The following is an 18204-nucleotide window of genomic DNA, read 5'->3' as shown; positions in this document are numbered from 1 at the left end:
ATTCCTTTCTAGCCATTAAACAGTTATATCTTGAGTCTGAAAGGCCAAGCCAAAATATTTTGTCACTTTAGAATCACAGAATTGTAGAGTTGGAAAGGATCCCAAGTTTATAAGAATGGAAGGCAACAATCAGAACAGCTTTCCCCCACGTGGAAAATCAATCCCACATTGAAAACTTATTTTGGGATCTTACAGAAAGTCCTGACATGTGTTATAATGCACCAACAGTATTCTTTTTTCGACTACAGTAGAAATGAAGGGCATAATGAAGAGCTAACTTACAAACGATATTGGACAACATCTTGCTAGCATCTGTATTAATTGTGTCCATTTTGCCTTCCGTAAAAAGGATGAGATGAAACTAGATAAAACTCCCTTTGATAATACAAGCAAGCCCTTTCCTCCCTCCTCCAGTATCAAAGTGCACGTCGGCTAAATTTGTGCATTAATTGGCAAATGAAAAGGTCTTCATTATTTTAAAGGGATGATCTCAGATGCCCTGAAGGGAAGGGAAATGAAGCTGTTGCTAGTCTTCTTCATTCGGAAACAACTGGGACAGAAAATGATGCTTTTATTGTGATGTGGGACTTGGAAGGAGAACTTGTAGGGAGGATGCTTGCAGCTGAGGGTAGCTGTGCAATTTATCACCATCAGCATTCGGCAAAAGTGCAGTCAATCCAAGCAGAAACTCAGCTCTGCACAGGAGCCAGCCTCTTGTAGGAATCTGTCCGAGATGGTTACAAAACCAGAGAGAGAGAGAGAGAGAGAGAGAGAGAGAGAGAGAGAGCTGCTAGCACAGCTGAATGCAAAAAGCCCTCTGAGACTCTTGCTATAGACACAGATGCTGCCTGTTTCCTGTTTATTATTACATTGTATGTTTGCATGTAATTTACACTGTTCATTGCAGGGTGGTTCAATTGCATTGGAAGTTCATGTCAGAAGAACAGGGGATCTATCCCCAAAGCAAATTCTTAAATATAGCAGTTGACATATCCACGGAGGAAGCCATATTTTAAAAAGCAGCCAAATGGTTGCTAAAAATGCTGAGAATTGGGAAGAGAGAAATGTGACTTGTAAAGGGCTAGAATACTCAGGCAAACTCTCCTAATCAAAGTCAAAATCAAGGACTTTGGATTGCCAAGAGTCCGTTTCAAATCTGCTCTTTGCAAAGTACTCAGCACATAGATTGCACCATATGAATAACATTAATAATTACCATTATTAATACTGAAATAATAAGAACATAAAAACACAAGGAAAGCTTGTTGTATTGGGCCAATTGTCTATCTAGTCCAGCATCCTAATATCACAACCGACAATAAGATGCTGCTTTTTTTGTTTCTAATGTCTTACGATGGGTTACATTTTGCTTTTATTGTTATGTTAACATTATTATTATTGTGCACCATCCTGAAATCTATCTAAATGAATGAGTGCTTAAGAATTTTTTTAAAAAATAAGCCTGACTACTGCTTTTTTCCTCTACCTCTTCAATCAGCTGCACCAAATGTGAGATATTACTAACTGCAACAAAATATTTAAAGAAGCTCTTAAATCCTTTGGATTTCATTGGCCTTCAAGCATCAGTGAATGTTTGCTGGATTGTAGCCATTATGAGTAACCATTTATTTGACCCAAAAATATCTCATAGTTGCTAAAGAGATGCAAATAACTTTGGTTTCCCTTAGGCAGACTTGATGTTACATATTTTCATTGGATTCCATTCCATTTCATGCCACAGTGAGTTCTAGAAATGGGGGGGGTTTGAATTTTACTGTAAGTAAATGAAGTAAAATCATTTGTGTGAACCACAAGTGGATCACTTCTTGGTAACATCCTCACCATCCATTTAAAGGACATTTAAAAGTCATTGCTCACCTGTGAAAAGAATCCTGGGAACTGTAGTGTACCCCTGTCAGAGCTACAATTCCCAGCACCGTAAGACAGCTTCATTCTCCATGATTCTTTGGGAGAAGCCATGTGCCTTAAATGTATTTTGAATGTCGAATGTATGGTGTGAGTGTGAATCTTGACCTAAGGTGGGTTACACTAATGGCAACACAGTTTTCTTTTTAGTTTAGGGTTTTGTTTTGTTTTGTTTTGTTTTGTTTTGTTTTGTTTTGTTTTGTTTTGTTTTGTTTTGTTTTGTTTTGTTTTGTTTTGTTTTGTTTTGTCAGAAAGAAGAAATGTGGGGAAGACAAAAGAAAATGAAGAATGGCAGAGATAGAATGAAGTACCATAGAAATTAAAACTAAATCCCAAGTGACAAGCAGGGCTGCTAGCTGTGGGCCTGAGTCACATGGTCTTGGACCTGGGTCACATGGTCAAGTTAAAGAGAGTTTGGAATAGTTATGTATCTCTTCTTGCCTCTCCATGCCACATCGCTTTCGAGGACTTATGCTGCTGGTATAGGTTTCACTGGCTTAAGTTTCATTGGCAGAGCTATCTCCAGCTATGCTGGGATTAAGGGGCTTCCCCAAGCTGAGCTGGGAAGCCTCAAGATCTTCCAAATCCAAATCCTAGAGGATTGCACTCTTAATAACTCAACAAGAAAATCTCATGTTCCAGTGAGCACGGGGGCTTCCTTGTTTATTCCAAGATAGATAAATAGCAATTAAAAATATCAAGCAGATTTCTTAAATCTTCAGCTACAGTTATGTATCTGTTTTTAACAACAAGAACCAGCTGGTTTTAAAAGACATCGGAACTTGCATTACAAAGCAGCGTTTCAAAGTCAATGTAAGTATAAAAGACTCTTAAAACTGAATCTTGGCCCAGTCATCTCAAACAGGGAAGGGGGATATGCAGGAGTCCAGATTTTGTTGAACTAAAAGTCCCATCATCCCTGGCCATTGACACCCCTCCTCAAGTGTTTTTGCCTGGCTGCACTCTGTTCGAGTTTGTTGTTTGCTTAGGTGGAGGATTCAGAGAGGCTGTGGGGGTGTGTTGAAACTAGCCTACTGCACAAAAGTAAAGTTTACATTTGTTGCTTCACCCATTTTTTGCCTCTGGCTTCAGCCACTGCTGGAATGCAGTCCTCAGATGATGATGATGATGATGACGATGATTTCTGGCAGGCTTTCTACTGGACGGTTGGATCAAAGACCAGAAAGTCATCATAGGCACCCCAGAAGTATCATCCTTTATCTGGCCGGGATAACCTGAGCTCTGCAATATGCTCCGTTTTCATATTATGGGCATCTTATCTAGAAAAACTCTTTCAGCCTTTGTTCTAAAGCAGGTTGGCTTCAGTAGGGAATAACCAGCTCTATGGCATCTGTCCTCAAACATCTTTTCTGTGCTCTACTCTAAACAGACAGGAAGTGAATCTCATGAACCCGAAGGAGTGGGGTGGGAACCATCAAGGAGCTATGGAAAGCATCCTAGCAATCAGTAAACGTATTTACAAAAACCAGAAATTGTGCTTTACAATTCTTAAGCCATTTCCCCTTCATCATGCTGCGAGTGAAACAGATTAGACAGAGAGATGCAGTTACGTGCCAAGACCACCCAGGGAGTTTCCTGGCTAAGCAGGCAATTGAATTTACCAAACTATAACATTTTATCCACCTGCACCGTCCCGGCCCCTGCCTAACTGCAATATATTTACTTAACCTTTTCTCTATTTATTACATTCACATTTCCTAATAATAATAATAATAATAATAATACTCATAAGCGACTGACTCCAATAACATGCAGTCTTCTACAGGGAATGACCCTGGTTGGTATTTAATGAATCCAAAAGTATACTTGGGTTTTTGTGCGCATTCTGAATTATACCTCTGAACAGCAATATCTCAAACTGAGAGACTTAAATGCAATTTAATAGGAGCAGCTACACTCATCAGATTCTTCTAACAGCATCTATTGTCATCTAATAGATGCTATTAGAAGAATCTGATGGAATGTTCCCAAATGTTAATAACGTAGAGAACAGCCCCTCTGAATCACAGCTCACAATAGCCAATTAGTGTCTTTTTATGAAGTTCATTCATAGAACATTCATATAATTGTCGAGTTGGAAGGGATCCTGTAGGTCATCTAGCCCAACCCTCTGCAATGCAGGAATATGAAGTTGTCCCATGCAGGGATCGAACCTGCAACCTTGGTGTTATTAGCATCACACTCCAACCAACTGAGCTATCAGAAGCAGGGCACGAAGGCAACAGCCATCTCCTCTTCCTCCTGCTGCTGCTCCTGGGCAATGGGTATAACCATGGAGGCATAATGCCTTTGAATGTAGAGGCTCCATATAACAATGGCAAACAATAGCTGTTGATAGATCTATTTTCTATGATTTTCCTAAAACACATTTTAAGGGAAGAAACCAGATACTGTTCCTCCAGATGATTCCAATTGCCATCAGCCGCAGCCGGCAGAATCTATGGCCAAGGATAATGGAAGTTGCACACCAGACATCTACACCAGAAATTTATAGCACTATCATGCCACTTTAACAGTCATGGCACCCCCCCCCCCAAAGAATCCTGGGAATTGTAGTTTGGAGTTTGTTGTTTGGAGACCCCTCACCGAACTACAGTTCCCCAAGATTCTTTGGGAAAAGCCATGACCGTTAAAGTGATATAAGAGTGCTTTAACTGGATGTGACTGTAGTCTCAACAACATCTTGAGGACCACAGTTTCCTCGTTCCTGTTTCTAAGCTATCTAAGCTATTGGTCACCACCATTTCTTGCTGCAGTGAAGGGTAAAGGGTAAAGGGAACCCTGACCATTAGGTCCAGTCGTGGCCGACTCTGGGGTTGTGGCGCTCATCTCAATTTATTGGCCAAGGTTGCTGGCGTACAGCTTCCAGGTCATGTAGCCAGCAGGACTAAGCAGCTTCTGGCGAACCAGAGCAGTGCACGGAAATGCCATTTACCTTCCTGCCGGAGCGGTACCTATTTATCTACTTGCACTTTGATGTGCTTTCGAACTGCTAGGTTGGCAGGAGCTGGGACTGAGCAACGGGAGCTCACCCCGTCGCAGAGATTCGAACCGCCAACCTTCTGATCGGCATGTCCTAAGCTCTGTGGTTTAACCCACAGCGCCAACTGCATCCCTGCTGCAGTGAATACTGTCCATTAAATATGCATTGCAGGTCCAGGTATTGTGCTCCCCAGTCCCCAACGCCACAGAGAATTAAAATACCACGGAGACTGGTTTGGATTGAAACAGGCCACAACTTTCTTGGATACAGATGAAAGAGGTTTGGCTTGGGCATGGGGCAATCAAAACACTACCGGCCTGCCTGCCGGAAGTGACACATAGGTCAATCTGGGCGGGGGGTTCCTAAGACTTACATCAAATAGGGTGACCATTGCAGGGACCACCGTCTGGGGGAATGTCATTGGCCCTGGTCCCCAGCTGGGCATGAGGACATGGCAACACACACACCCCGCACCCCTTTAACGGAATACCCCAGCAATTGGAGGGGCAGGCAGAGACTACAACCTCCCCTCCATCCAAGACAAGGATTGCCACAATGCCCAACCAGTTGTGACGACTGATATGAGGTAGGCAAAACCACCAGGACAGGACGCCGATGTCACGATTCCCTCACCAGGGCCTTGGGGGAGTGTCTACTCTACTTCTTGAATCTACTTCTAATCAACTTCATTGGATGTGTCCCTGTAAAATCATGGAGTCTCTATACATAGAAATTTATTCGTGGAATTAATAGAATTAAGGTAGTAGTAAAAGTATTTGATAATTACTTAATTAGAAAACTAATCAGTAAAAGTACTAAGGGAACATACCAGCTTCCTTCCTTTCTTTTTAAAATGAGCCCTTGAATTCTTCCAGTAAATACTTAAATATTTTAGTGCGACAGCGGGCAACATAGAGCGCTTTCTGTGATGATTTAGTAAATGCTGCTCCAGCTGTAGCAACACAACAACAGAGTGAAGCTTAAGTTCTCAGCGAAGTTTTCAAGTACATTTTCCATTAATTTCACCCACTGCCGTTGATTTACGCTTTCTACATACACATCAGGTTGCCAGTGAAAACAGAAAACCAAAACTGAAACCTTTAAAATTATCTCTGAAAGTAGCTCTTTTTTTCTTTTTCTTTTTGCATCGCTCCCAATGGGCCGTTACGTGGCAAATGGGAACGCCACCGGGCATTTCTTATGACAGCAGCAGCAAAGCTTTTTCCTTTTCATGTTGCTGCAGAACACAAATTAAAAGGACGAAAGCCACTGCCCTCATTCCTTTCCCCTTCACTTATTCCACCTATTGGCAACAGATTACTGACACAATAAAGAGGGGGTGAGAATAGCCCTCACCCCCCTTCCTCTTCCACATCTGAAACAATTTTCCAAAAAATACTGATGGGGCAACACAAAGCTTGGGCATTTCATAGAATCATAGAATTGTAGAGTTGGAGGGGACCCCGAGGGTCATCTAGTCCAACCCCCTGCATTGCAGGAATCTCAGCTAAAGCATCCAAGGTCCATGATAATAATAATAATAATAATAATAATTTTTATTTATATCCCGCCCTCCCCAGCCGAAGCCGGGCTCAGGGCGGCTAACAACATTAAAACAGTGTGACATTATAAAACATTATAAAAATGAATTAAAATCAAAATTGATGGCAACCATAAACTAAAACTTTGTAAAGATTGCCAGAGGAGGGGGTCAGGCTGCGCCCTGACCAAATGCCAGGTGGAACAGCTCTGTCTTGCAGGCCCTGCGGAAAGATGTCAAGTCCTGCAGGGCCCTTGTCTCTTGCGACAGAGCGTTCCACCAGGTTGGAGCCGCAGCCGAAAAAGCCCTGGCTCTAGTTGAGGCCAGCCTAACCTCTCTGAGGCCTGGGACCCTCAAGGTGTTTTTATTTGAAGATCGTAAGTTCCTCTGTGGGGCATACCAGGAGAGGCGGTCCCGTAGGTACGAGGGCCCTAGGCCGTATAGGGCTTTGAAGGTTAAAACCAGCACCTTAAACCTGATCCTGTACTCCACCGGGAGCCAGTGCAGCTGGTATAGCACCGGATGAATGTGATCTCTAAGCGAGGACCCCGTAAGGAGTCTCGCTGCGGCATTCTGCACCCGCTGGAGTTTCTGGGTCAGTCTCAAGGGCAGCCCCACGTAGAGCGAGTTACAATAATCCAGTCTGGAGGTGACCGTCGCGTGGATCACAGTGGCTAGGTCAGGGCGAGAGAGGTAAGGAGCCAACTGCTTAGCTTGGCGGAGATGAAAAAATGCCGCCTTTGTTGTAGCTGCAATCTGCGCCTCCATGGAGAGGGAGGTATCGAAGATTACACCCAAACTCTTAACGGACGGTGCTGGCACTAATTGCACCCCCGCAAGAGATGGGAGTTGCCCCCTCAGTCCCATGTCGTCCCGTCCCAGCCAGAGGACCTCTGTCTTCGAAGGATTTAACTTCAGCCGGCTCCCACGTAACCATCCAGCCACAGCCTCCAAGCATCTGATCAGTGTGTCTGGGGCCGAGTCCGGGTGGCCGTCCATCAACAAATAGAGTTGGGTGTCATCAGCATACTGATGGCAGCCCAGCCCAAAACTCCGGACAAGCTGGGCGAGGGGGCGCATAAAGATGTTAAAAAGCATCGGGGAGAGTATTGCACCCTGAGGCACACCACACACCAAGGAGTGGCGGGATGACAATTCCCCCCCAAGCGCCACCCTCTGTCCCCGACCAGAGAGAAACGAGCGCAGCCATTGAAGGACTGTGCCCTGGATCCCCACGTCGGCAAGGCGGTGGTCCAGGAGTTCGTGATCGACCATGTCAAAGGCTGCTGACAGGTCTAGAAGAATCAGCAGCCCCGACCCGCCTCGATCCAGCTGCCTGCGGAGATCATCTGTTAGGGCGACCAGAGCCGTCTCGGTCCCATGACCAGCGCGGAAGCCGGACTGGAATGGATCCAGAGCTGATGTTTCATCCAGAAACCTACCAAGCTGTTCAGCAACCGCTCTCTCAATCACCTTACCCAGGAATGGAAGATTCGAAACCGGGCGGTAATTGGATAGATCTGAGGGATCTAATGATGTTTTCTTTAAGAGCGGGCGCACCACTGCCTCCTTCAGTTCCCCTGGGAATGTCCCGGTGCCAAGGGACAGATTGATGATATCCCCCAGGGGGGCCCGCACCTCTTCTGGACACGCTCTAATCAGCCAGGACGGGCACGGGTCGAGAGGACAGGTGGTGGGCTTTCCAGCTCGGAGGAATCTGTCTACATCAGCTGGGGATATCCAGTCAAAGTGGTCCAATACTGAACCCGAGGACAGTCGAGGGGCCTCCAGTTCCTTTATTGTATCCAAATTGGCAGGGAGGTCATGGCGGAGCAACAAGACCTTCTCCGCAAAAAAGCTCGCAAATGCCTCACAGCTGTGTGTCAAATTGTTATTTAAATTTGGCTGTCCTTCGAGGGACGTTAAAGACCGAATTATACTAAATAATTGTGCCGGGCGAGAGCTAGCGGATGCAATGGAGGCCGAGAAGTAGGACTTTTTAGCGGCCTTCACTGCCATCTCATAGGTTTTCATAAAAGCCCTATAAGATGTTCTTGAGGCTCCGTCACGGGCACCCCGCCATACTCGCTCTAGCCGTCTGAGGTCCCGCTTCATTTTCCGGAGCTCCTCGGTAAACCAGGGAGCCCGGTTTCTGCGGGGTCGCAGAGGGCGCTTAGGTGCGATCTCATTGATGGCTGCCAGGAGCTGGGTATTCCAGGCCTCAACAAGCTCAGTCAATGAGTCGCCAGGGGGAGAAAGGTCCCGCAAGGCTTGACGGAATCTATCAGGGTCCATCAGCCTCTGCGGGCGAGCCCAAATTGGCTCGCCACCCAAGCAGGGTGGGGGTGGAACGTCAATCCTGGCTTTCAGAGCATAGTGATCAGACCATGGCACCTTCATCGAAGGAAACATGATCACATCTATACCGACGCCAAAGATCAAATCCAGCGTGTGGCCTGCTTGATGTGTGGGGCCCGAAACAAACTGGGAGAGCCCTAGTGTCGCCATGGAAGACACCAGGTCCAGAGCCTGTGAGGAGGGAGTGGCATCAGCATGGATGTTGAAGTCCCCCAATACCAATAGGTTAGGGAACTCCAAGGCCCAGCCGGCCACCGCCTCCAGCAGGCCTGACAGGGTGGCTGCTGGTGCGCTAGGTGGCCGGTACACCAGCCAGACAGCCAAGCTCACCTCGGAGCCCCACACTAGGCCAACACATTCAATGCCGGGGATCGATGGCGATGGTAGAGCCCTGAAAGAACAATCTTCCCGGATTAATAACGCCACCCCTCCCCCCCGGCCCACAGTCCGCGACTGGTGAAGGACGGAGAAACCCGGGGGCGCCATCTCTCGTAGGGTAACAGTATCCCCTTCGCGCACCCAGGTCTCAGTCACACATGCCAGGTCAACCCCCTGCGAGGTGAAGAAATCTCGCAGGGTGGCGGTTTTGTTGACTATAGACCTGGCATTGCACAACACCAGTGACGGAGGTGAGTAATCCTTGCTCACCCTACCCTCGTCTCTCGGGATGGGGCGCAGATTGGAAGGGGTACGAGCATATCCGTATCTCGATCCCCTTCGCCTATGACATCTGCCCCCACCGCCATACCTCCCTCGCCCCTCCACAGTAGGAATCCCAGGCCTCATACTTGCCTCCATTTACAGAATATAAAAACAAACAAACAAAAACAATTACAAAAAACAAAACCAATCCCCACCCCACTCCCCAACCACCCCACCCCAACCCACAATAAATCAAAACAAAATAAAAGTACATGGATAAAAACCACCGCTTATGGTGGTACAACAAAGCAAAAAAAAATAAAAACAGTTTAAAACATATAAAAACACTTCCAACAACTGCTGCAGCAGCACCAGTGTCCCCGAGGCTGCGGCGGTGGTGAGCGTGGGCCCCGCCCCCTGGCCTGGTGGAGAGTGGGCCTGCAGGGGGAAGAGCCCTCCCCACAACGCACGGCAAAGCGGCAGCAGCAGTGTCCCGGGCCTCCTTGGAGTCCTTCACGCTGAGGTGGAGTATGGGCCCGTCCCCAAGCCCAAGATGGAGAATGGGCTAGCAGGGGGAAGAGCCCTCCCCACAACGCACGGCAAAGCGGCAGCAGCAGTGTCCCGGGCCTCCTTGGAGTCCTTCACGCTGAGGTGGGGTATGGGCCCGTCCCCAAGCCCAAGATGGAGAATGGGCTTGCAGGGGGAAGAGCCCTCCCCACAAACACACAGCAGAGTGGCAGCAGCGATGTTCCGAGGCCTCCGTGGAGCCTTAAATGCTGAGGTGGAGTCTGGGGCCCGCCCCCAGGCCCAAGGTGGAGAATGGGCTTGCAGGGGGAGCGGTCCTCCCCAAGACTCACCGGCAAAGCGGCAGCAGCAGTGTCCCGGGCCTCCTTGGAGTCCTTCACGCTGAGGTGGGGTATGGGCCCGTCCCCAAGCCCAAGATGGAGAATGGGCTTGCAGGGGGAAGAGCCCTCCCCACAAACACACAGCAGAGTGGCAGCAGCGATGTTCCGAGGCCTCCGTGGAGCCTTAAATGCTGAGGTGGAGTCTGGGGCCCGCCCCCAGGCCCAAGGTGGAGAATGGGCTTGCAGGGGGAGCGGTCCTCCCCAAGACTCACCGGCAAAGCGGCAGCAGCAGTGTCCCGGGCCTCCTTGGAGTCCTTCACGCTGAGGTGGGGTATGGGCCCGTCCCCAAGCCCAAGATGGAGAATGGGCTTGCAGGGGGAAGAGCCCTCCCCACAAACACACAGCAGAGTGGCAGCAGCGATGTTCCGAGGCCTCCGTGGAGCCTTATATGCTGAGGTGGAGTCTGGGGCCCGCCCCCAGGCCCAAGGTGGAGAATGGGCTTGCAGGGGGAGCGGTCCTCCCCAAGACTCACCGGCAAAGCGGCAGCAGCAGTGTCCCGGGCCTCCTTGGAGTCCTTCACGCTGAGGTGGGGTATGGGCCCGTCCCCAAGCCCAAGATGGAGAATGGGCTAGCAGGGGGAAGAGCCCTCCCCACAAACACACAGCAGAGTGGCAGCAGCCATGACCTCCTGAGGGAGTCAGTTCCACTGTCGGACAGCTCTGACTGCCAGAAAACTCTTCCTGATATTTAGTTGGAATCTCCTTTCTTGCAATTTGAATTTGTTGCATAGAGAGGTTGGGTGGCAAAGTGAAATAATTGGAGCTACGATCCTAAACACACACTTTTTGAGGCTATGGAATTAAACCACGGAACAGCAGTGTGGTGGGGCTGCACCACGGAAGAACACACACCCCACAGCAGCAGCACTTCAGGGGCTTATCTGGATGGGCCCCGACCTTTGTTATAAGACTCCAAGGCCAAAATTTGGCACACACACAGAGAAAGAGAGAGAGAGAGAGAGAGAGAGAGAGAGAGAGAGAGAGAGAGCCTTCCTGCCTCTTTCCCAAAGCTGGGCAAGTGCCAACTAGGCTTTGGGAAGATGCGTTGAGGACTCTAGGACCCAGTCAGAGCCCTCAACGCTCCTTCTCCAAGCCCAGCACTTACTAGGCCTTCAGCTCAAGTGAACTGGACCTAAATCTGTCTCTGATCTGGATGGTGTGATTACAAGTGGCGAGATCAGGGCTGTGCAGGCATACCAGCAGAGCCCATCTGGCTCTACCAGCTGTGTGCCAGTCCAGCTGTGGCCTAGCCACCCGCCACCCTCACCCCGCTGGCCACTCCTGAATTGAACACAGCAAGCGAGTCCTTCCTCTGTTCCCTCCATCATACGTGCCACAGTCCGTTTCTGTTTCTAAAAAAAACTTCTCAACATCATGAACTTATAGGCAGCTTTCACAAATTTGCTAGCTTGGTCAAACACGGCCTTTTCCGTTTTTTATTTTACCCTCGCACTGGAATGTCCATCTTCCTGGCAGACTTCACGACGTCTTCAAATCTTTCCATGCTTTCATTAATGCCGCAGTTGATATTCATTTTGCTGAAAGACTCGGAAGCTGCACCAAAGACGGACACTTCTGTTGCACCAGCAGCAATCTAAAAATCAAACAGGACCAAAAAACAGAACAAATGTGGTTGGGTTTTGTTTATTCCCCCTTCCCCAGTAAATAACTTTACATCTTTCTTTCTTTTTGTATGCTATGTTTAGCAGTAAGCCTACCATCTGAAGCATTAGGTAACAAAGTTTAGTCCAGAAGAAATCATTCCCATTGATTTAAATGGAAAATGACTTCAACTGGTGTCACGCCATGCTTGTTTGTTTACTTCAAAGCAAGTCCCACTGTGTTGCATGGGATTTACTCTCCTGGATACGTGCATTTGCACTGCAGCTGTAATAAACTAAACTCATTGCCTCTGTTGGTTCATGACGCTATTATCCTAATGATCACTCCGGGAAGCAACACTGATTTTACTTTACAGAAAGCCTCTTTCTCCACATGTTTAAAATGAGTTACAAAAGCACAAGTGAGGCACCGGCCCTAAAATTATCTCAATGTCCTTTCGAGCAAACCTGTGTCATTGAAATAAATGGGAGTCCTCTAGATGATGAGTTTCCCACATGGAAACAAGTGAAGGTTTTGAGGCAGAAGGCCATGCACTTTGCACAGTCACTACGGGGCTCACAGAAAAGCCTTAACTGTTTATGTGAATTAAACCTCTCTTCTCCTCTAAAGCTGGGGTTGCCATATTTCAAAAAGTGAAAATCTGGACACAAAAGTTGTCGAGCTTTTGTAGTTTTGCTAATGAAAATTGCCAAAATCTACACTACTGGCAGGGGCTGCCATATATCCAGAATACCAGCCAGGTCTGGAAAATTCTGGATGTATGGCAACCCTACTAAAGAAGACTTCTAGAAATAAGATGGTCCTGTTTTCTGTAAACACTCCTACCTGTGCCTAAATCACGGAATGCTGTCAAATGCAGGTGGAAAGCAGAGATGAGGTGTAACAGATTGTTTTTTGGCATTTCATTTTTAAGAAGACACCAGAAACCATAATGTCAACTTAGAAAGTGTAGTTGACCTCATTCCCTCTATTACCAATTCAAGTCTTCCCACGCCAGGGGTGGGCAATTCTGTCAATTTCAATTTCTCTCAGTTTCTCATTTGTCCAGTCTCCAAATAAGTTCCACATTTCCACATCAGTTTCCATGTTGTCCTCATTAGAAATTGTCAGCATTTTATTGTGCATTTCTCCTGATTTAAACATTTTTGTATGCAATTTTGCCCAATATATGTAATTTTATAAGCCATTCCTGTTCTAATAGAATGCATTTATGCATTATTATTTTTTACTAATATATGCACACGTCCCCTCTATTTTATGCATTCTTAAACATTTTTTCAGTTGCAGAACTGCACCTCAAAATTCAGGGAAGTGCAAACTTTGACAAGCAGCTGTGTTTCAGCTCACATGTTGTTGTAAGAAGAGTGAATTAGAAAGATTAGTATTTGAATGCAAACTGAAACTAATTTCTTCCTCACCTTTTGTTTCAGGATCACACAGATATAGCCAAAGGCACAACATCCATAAATAGGATTGAAGAAACCCTGAAGAGCTACAAATCTGTTTTTAGGAAAGGGACTCCAAAAACAGCCCAATGAGGACTGAATATGTTCAGAGACCATGCATTGCTGGTAGCAAAGAAATGGAAAGGGAAGTGTGCAACTGAGTTGCTGGAATCCTGAACAGCAGCACTCAACACAGCCATGTTTTGTTGCAGACCCCACTTGTTATTCAGCAAAAGTTGTTGTTATGTACTGAGTTGAAGTTGTTCATGTGAAATTTAGCATAGATTTCTGACTGTGCTTATTTATTTCTCTTTGTTTGTTTCTTCAATTTGTATACTGCCCTTCATTTGAAGATCACAGGGCAGTCCACAACATAAAAATGCAAACTGAGAACACAAAATACATAATAAACCAAGAAGAAAAGCAAACCAATAAGCCCCACTCCCACAAACACTCTTTAAAGGGCACAGAATGTTCTATCAGGTTGAAGGCCTGTTACAGAGAAAAGTTTTTGCCTGGCACCTTAGTGAAGGCACCAGGCAAGCCTCCCTGGGGAGAGCATTCCACAAGCAGGGAGCCACCACAGAGAAGGCCTGCTCTAATGTTGGCACCCTCCAGACCTCTTGTAGCCTAATTTATGCCACGGATAGGGTTAGATCATGCAATCTTGACTTCTGATAAAAATAGCTAAATATGTTTAAGACCCTGGCGCTTCACTGAAAGATAAAGCCATGCAGTATACGTACAGCAGAATGGAAGCCTTGAAGATTAGGGGTAAGGACTGGATAACGGACTCCAGGATAGCATTCTATTCCTCTCATGACTTCTGTGTGATCAGCCATCTTAAAAGACAAAATGTAGCTTTAGTTTCTTAAAGTCATATGACAGTATCAGATACTTATTCATTGGTTACTGACAAGGTAACTGAACCGTGTTTTTTAAAAAAATGACGTAGCAACACAGGACTGAACACAATTAAATATCAATAAAATAAAACTTTGTTCATTTCACAAGAAGTCACATAGAAGTGATCTTTGCACCAAAATGGACTGAACTTTCATGTCCAATTTTGCCCCTTCCCTTTATGCCAGCGGTTCTCAACCTGTGGGTCCGCAGGTGTTGTTGGACTACAACTCCCATCATCCCTGAGCTCTGGCCTTGCTAGCTAGGGGTGATGGGAGTTGTAGTTCAACAACATCTGGGGACCCACAGGTTGAGAAAGGCTGCTTTATGCAAAGGACTGGATTGTTTGGATCTCTGGGTACCTATGTTTAGCATGAAAACAATAGCATTTTTTAATTTTTTTAAGAAATTTTTTTAAAGGAATAAAATAGCTTATTTAATGGCATCATCTAGTCTTTTTTTTTTTTTGTATTTCAAAGCCATGGGCGAGGAAAGATTATGCATGCTATTTTTATACTACTACTACTATTATTATTATTATTATTATTATTATTATTATTATTATTACTTCATTATTAAGAGACTTTGGGCACTTCTACACAGCAGCGTATTGTGTGCTCAAAGAAGCTGATGCCTTTGCAGTTTCGTCCTTGTAGGGAGGTGAATAAATGTGGCATTTTAAAAGGCTCATGGCATCATCCTCATCAAAATGCCACCCCATATTATGTCCTATTTAATCTGGATTTACCATTTCTGTAGAAAACCCCAATTTTAAAATACACACACGTACACCTGCCCCCCTCCTTCAGTGGAGCATCCCATGGGTAGATTTTCAATCATTGGGGGGGGGGTCCTGGATTCAACTCAATAACTGCTTTTACATTGTATAAAAACTTTTACATTTTATCCCTGTGGCACTAGGTGATTTCTCATTCCTGGTTTGGTTTTCCCCCCAGCCTATAGAACCCTTGTAACCTAATATTTCCAGGCTACAATCCTATGTGCACTTATTTGAAAGCAGGGCTGCAAACACACTATAAAGCTTATTCTGACCCTCCGAAAATTCTGGGCACTGTAGTTCATCCCTCACAGAGTTACAAGTCCCAGCAACCCTTAACAAACCACAATGCCCAGAATTATTTGAGGGGGGTGGAGGGGAATGTGCTTAAAGTGTGTTTTGAAGGCATCATATATACACAGCCTTAGTTGTATCGGATTCAACAGAGCTTACTTCTGAGTAGCAGTGTATAGGATTGCACTGTTCCTGTTGTTTTAAATATTTCTAATGCTTTATATGGTCTGAAGCTCAACATCAAAAAAACGAAGATCATGGCCACTGGTCCCATCACCTCCTGGCAAATAGAAGGGGAAGAATTGGAGGCAGTGAGAGATTTTACTTTCTTGGGCTCCATGATCACTGCAGATGGTGACAGCAGTCACGAAATTAAAAGACGCCTGCTCCTTGGGAGAAAGGCGATGGCAAACCTAGACAACATTTTAAAAAGCAGAGACATCACCTTGCCAACAAAGGTCTGTATAGTTAAAGCCATGGTTTTCCCAGTAGTAATGTACAGTGGTGCCTCGCAAGACGAAAAGAATCCGTTCCGCGATTCTCTTCGTCTAGTGGTTTTTTCGTCTTGCGAAGCAAGCCCATTGACGGCTTAGTGGCTTAGCGCTTTTAGCGGCTTTTAGCGGCTTATCAGCTTAGCGGATAAGCAGATAAGCGGCTTAGCGGCTTAGAAAAAGGGGGGGAAGGGGGGGAAAGTCGGAAAAACTCGCAAGACATTTTGTCTTGCGAAGCAAGCCCATAGGGAAATTTGTTTTGCGAAGCGCCTCCAAAATGGAAAACCCTTTCGTCTAGCGGGTTTTTCGTCTTGCAAGGCATTCGTCTTGCGGGGCACCACTGTATGGAAGTGAGAGCTGGACCATAAAGAAGGCTGATCGCCGAAGAATTGATGCTTTTGAATTATGGTGCTGGAAGAGACTCTTGAGAGTCCCATGGACTGTAAGAAGATCAAACGCATCCATTCTTAAGGAAATCAGCCCTGGGTGCTCACTGGAAGGACAGATCTTGAAGCTGAGGCTCCAATACTTTGGCCACCTCATGAGAAGAGAAGACTCCCTGGAAAAGACCCTGATGTTGGGAAAGATGGAGGGCACAAGGAGAAGGGGACGACAGAGGACGAGATGGTTGGACAGTGTTCTTGAAGCGACAAACATGAGTCTGACCAAGCTGCGGGAGGCAGTGGAAGATAGGGGTGCCTGGCGTGCTCTGGTCCATGGGGTCACGAAGAGTCGGACACAACTAAACGACTAAACAATAACAATGCTTTATAGGATTGGTATTATATTATTGCTACCTGGCAGGGTATCTACTTGCATTCTAAGACCGAAGTGGGGTAAGTAAATAATCACAGAAATGAACCCTGCCTTCTTCTTCCCAAACCTTTAATCCCTTAATTAAACAAAGAATGTTGCCCACACTTCCTAGGCTAAGGAAAACCTTTGAAACCAAATAGTTAATGTAATGGTACACCAATGTGACAAAATCCTGCACTTTTTACAGCATAACTGAAAATACAATTAACAGGCTAAAGTGAAGGTGCAATTCAAGCTCCATGAAACTTAATCATTGCAAATAAGGTTTATATAATGTATTTGTCCCCTCAATATTTTCCCTGTAAGCAGAGTCTTACTTTAACATGTACTTTTAACATTTAGGCAATTAACTTTCAAAGTGCAACAGGATGCTTAAGCAATAAGCCTTTCAATGGCAGCCCTTTATCATTCTTGGCGATTTCGATTATAGGTGTGGGATCCTGTTTTAGATGGCACCTTTGCTACTGCAGAACTTTTTTTTTCTACTTCTTCTGGCTTTTTCTAGTCAGAAGGTCTCTGCCAAACAAAACATTAGCAGGGAAATGGTAAAAGGGCTTTAAAATGCAAGGCAGACAGACAGAAAGGAGATGGAAACATAACTAGTCAATCTATTCTCAGGACCAGAGAAAATAAAGTGCGCTAAGAATTTTGAACTCCATCTCCAAGTTAACATGGCCATGGCATATAAACAGAATGTAATCTAAATATCAACTAAGCCATTCAAACAAAACACTCAGGCTTGAAATGGGAATAAAATCCCCTCTCCCAACATCCAAAAAAGCCCAGGCCAAATTTGCTACCCAAAAGGGCTCACAGGAAAAGGAAGAAATGAAAAACACATTTCCAAAAAATAAAAAATTAGGGGGGGGGGATGAAAAGGGAGGTATATGGTTGCTTTAGATTGTAGATATTCCTTGAAGGAACAACCTTGTCCTCTGTTCTGATTCAGCTTTCCCTGACCTGGTGCCCTCCAGATGTTTGTGGACTCCAACACCCATCAGCCCCTGCCAGTGTAGCCAATGATCTGGAAAAGTGGGACCTGTAGTCAAAAAACAGCTGGAGGGCACCAGGTTGGGGGAAAGATGGAGTACAACATGAGCTGGAGTAATTTATTCTAGCGTAGTGCGCTAGACAGAGTTTTTAGTGTGAGCTTCTAGGAAAATATGGGGAACATAAGATAGCAAGACAGTTCACCAGGTTTGGCAGATTTCCCTCCTTTGTGTGGGCCAAACTATACATTATGACAGAGATGCATGAATACAATGCCATACCCCTCAACTGTCCCAGGAAAACACCCCGTTTTGTCACGCAAGAGCATGTGGTCATTTTGGGCACCACAATCTTGCCCCGAAAAAGTGCTTTGGCCGTGGTCTTGCATGGGTCACTCACCCAGGAGCATGGCCTGGAATACGTGTATCCTGGTTTTTGACCTGTACATGTTGGAGGGTATGCAATCCTGCACCCGCGCCCCCTTTCAAAT

General features: G+C 45.9%; 1 protein-coding gene across 1 annotated transcript in view; it reads right to left on the bottom strand.

Moving 5' to 3' along the window:
* Positions 1-18204, bottom strand: part of HMGCLL1 (3-hydroxy-3-methylglutaryl-CoA lyase like 1) — a 60347-nt gene that overhangs the window by 28626 nt on the left and 13517 nt on the right. The window contains exons 4-5 of the mRNA XM_079970530.1: positions 14189-14284; positions 11820-11968 (exon numbers count right to left, since the gene is read on the bottom strand). Coding sequence (XP_079826656.1) covers positions 11820-11968; positions 14189-14284 — 245 coding nt within the window. The remainder of the gene's footprint in view (positions 1-11819; positions 11969-14188; positions 14285-18204) is intronic.

Source organism: Podarcis cretensis (genome assembly GCF_951804945.1).
Source record: "Podarcis cretensis genome assembly, chromosome: 3".
Lineage (NCBI taxonomy): Eukaryota > Metazoa > Chordata > Lepidosauria > Squamata > Lacertidae > Podarcis > Podarcis cretensis.
This window is presented reverse-complemented; position numbering and strand designations above follow the sequence as displayed.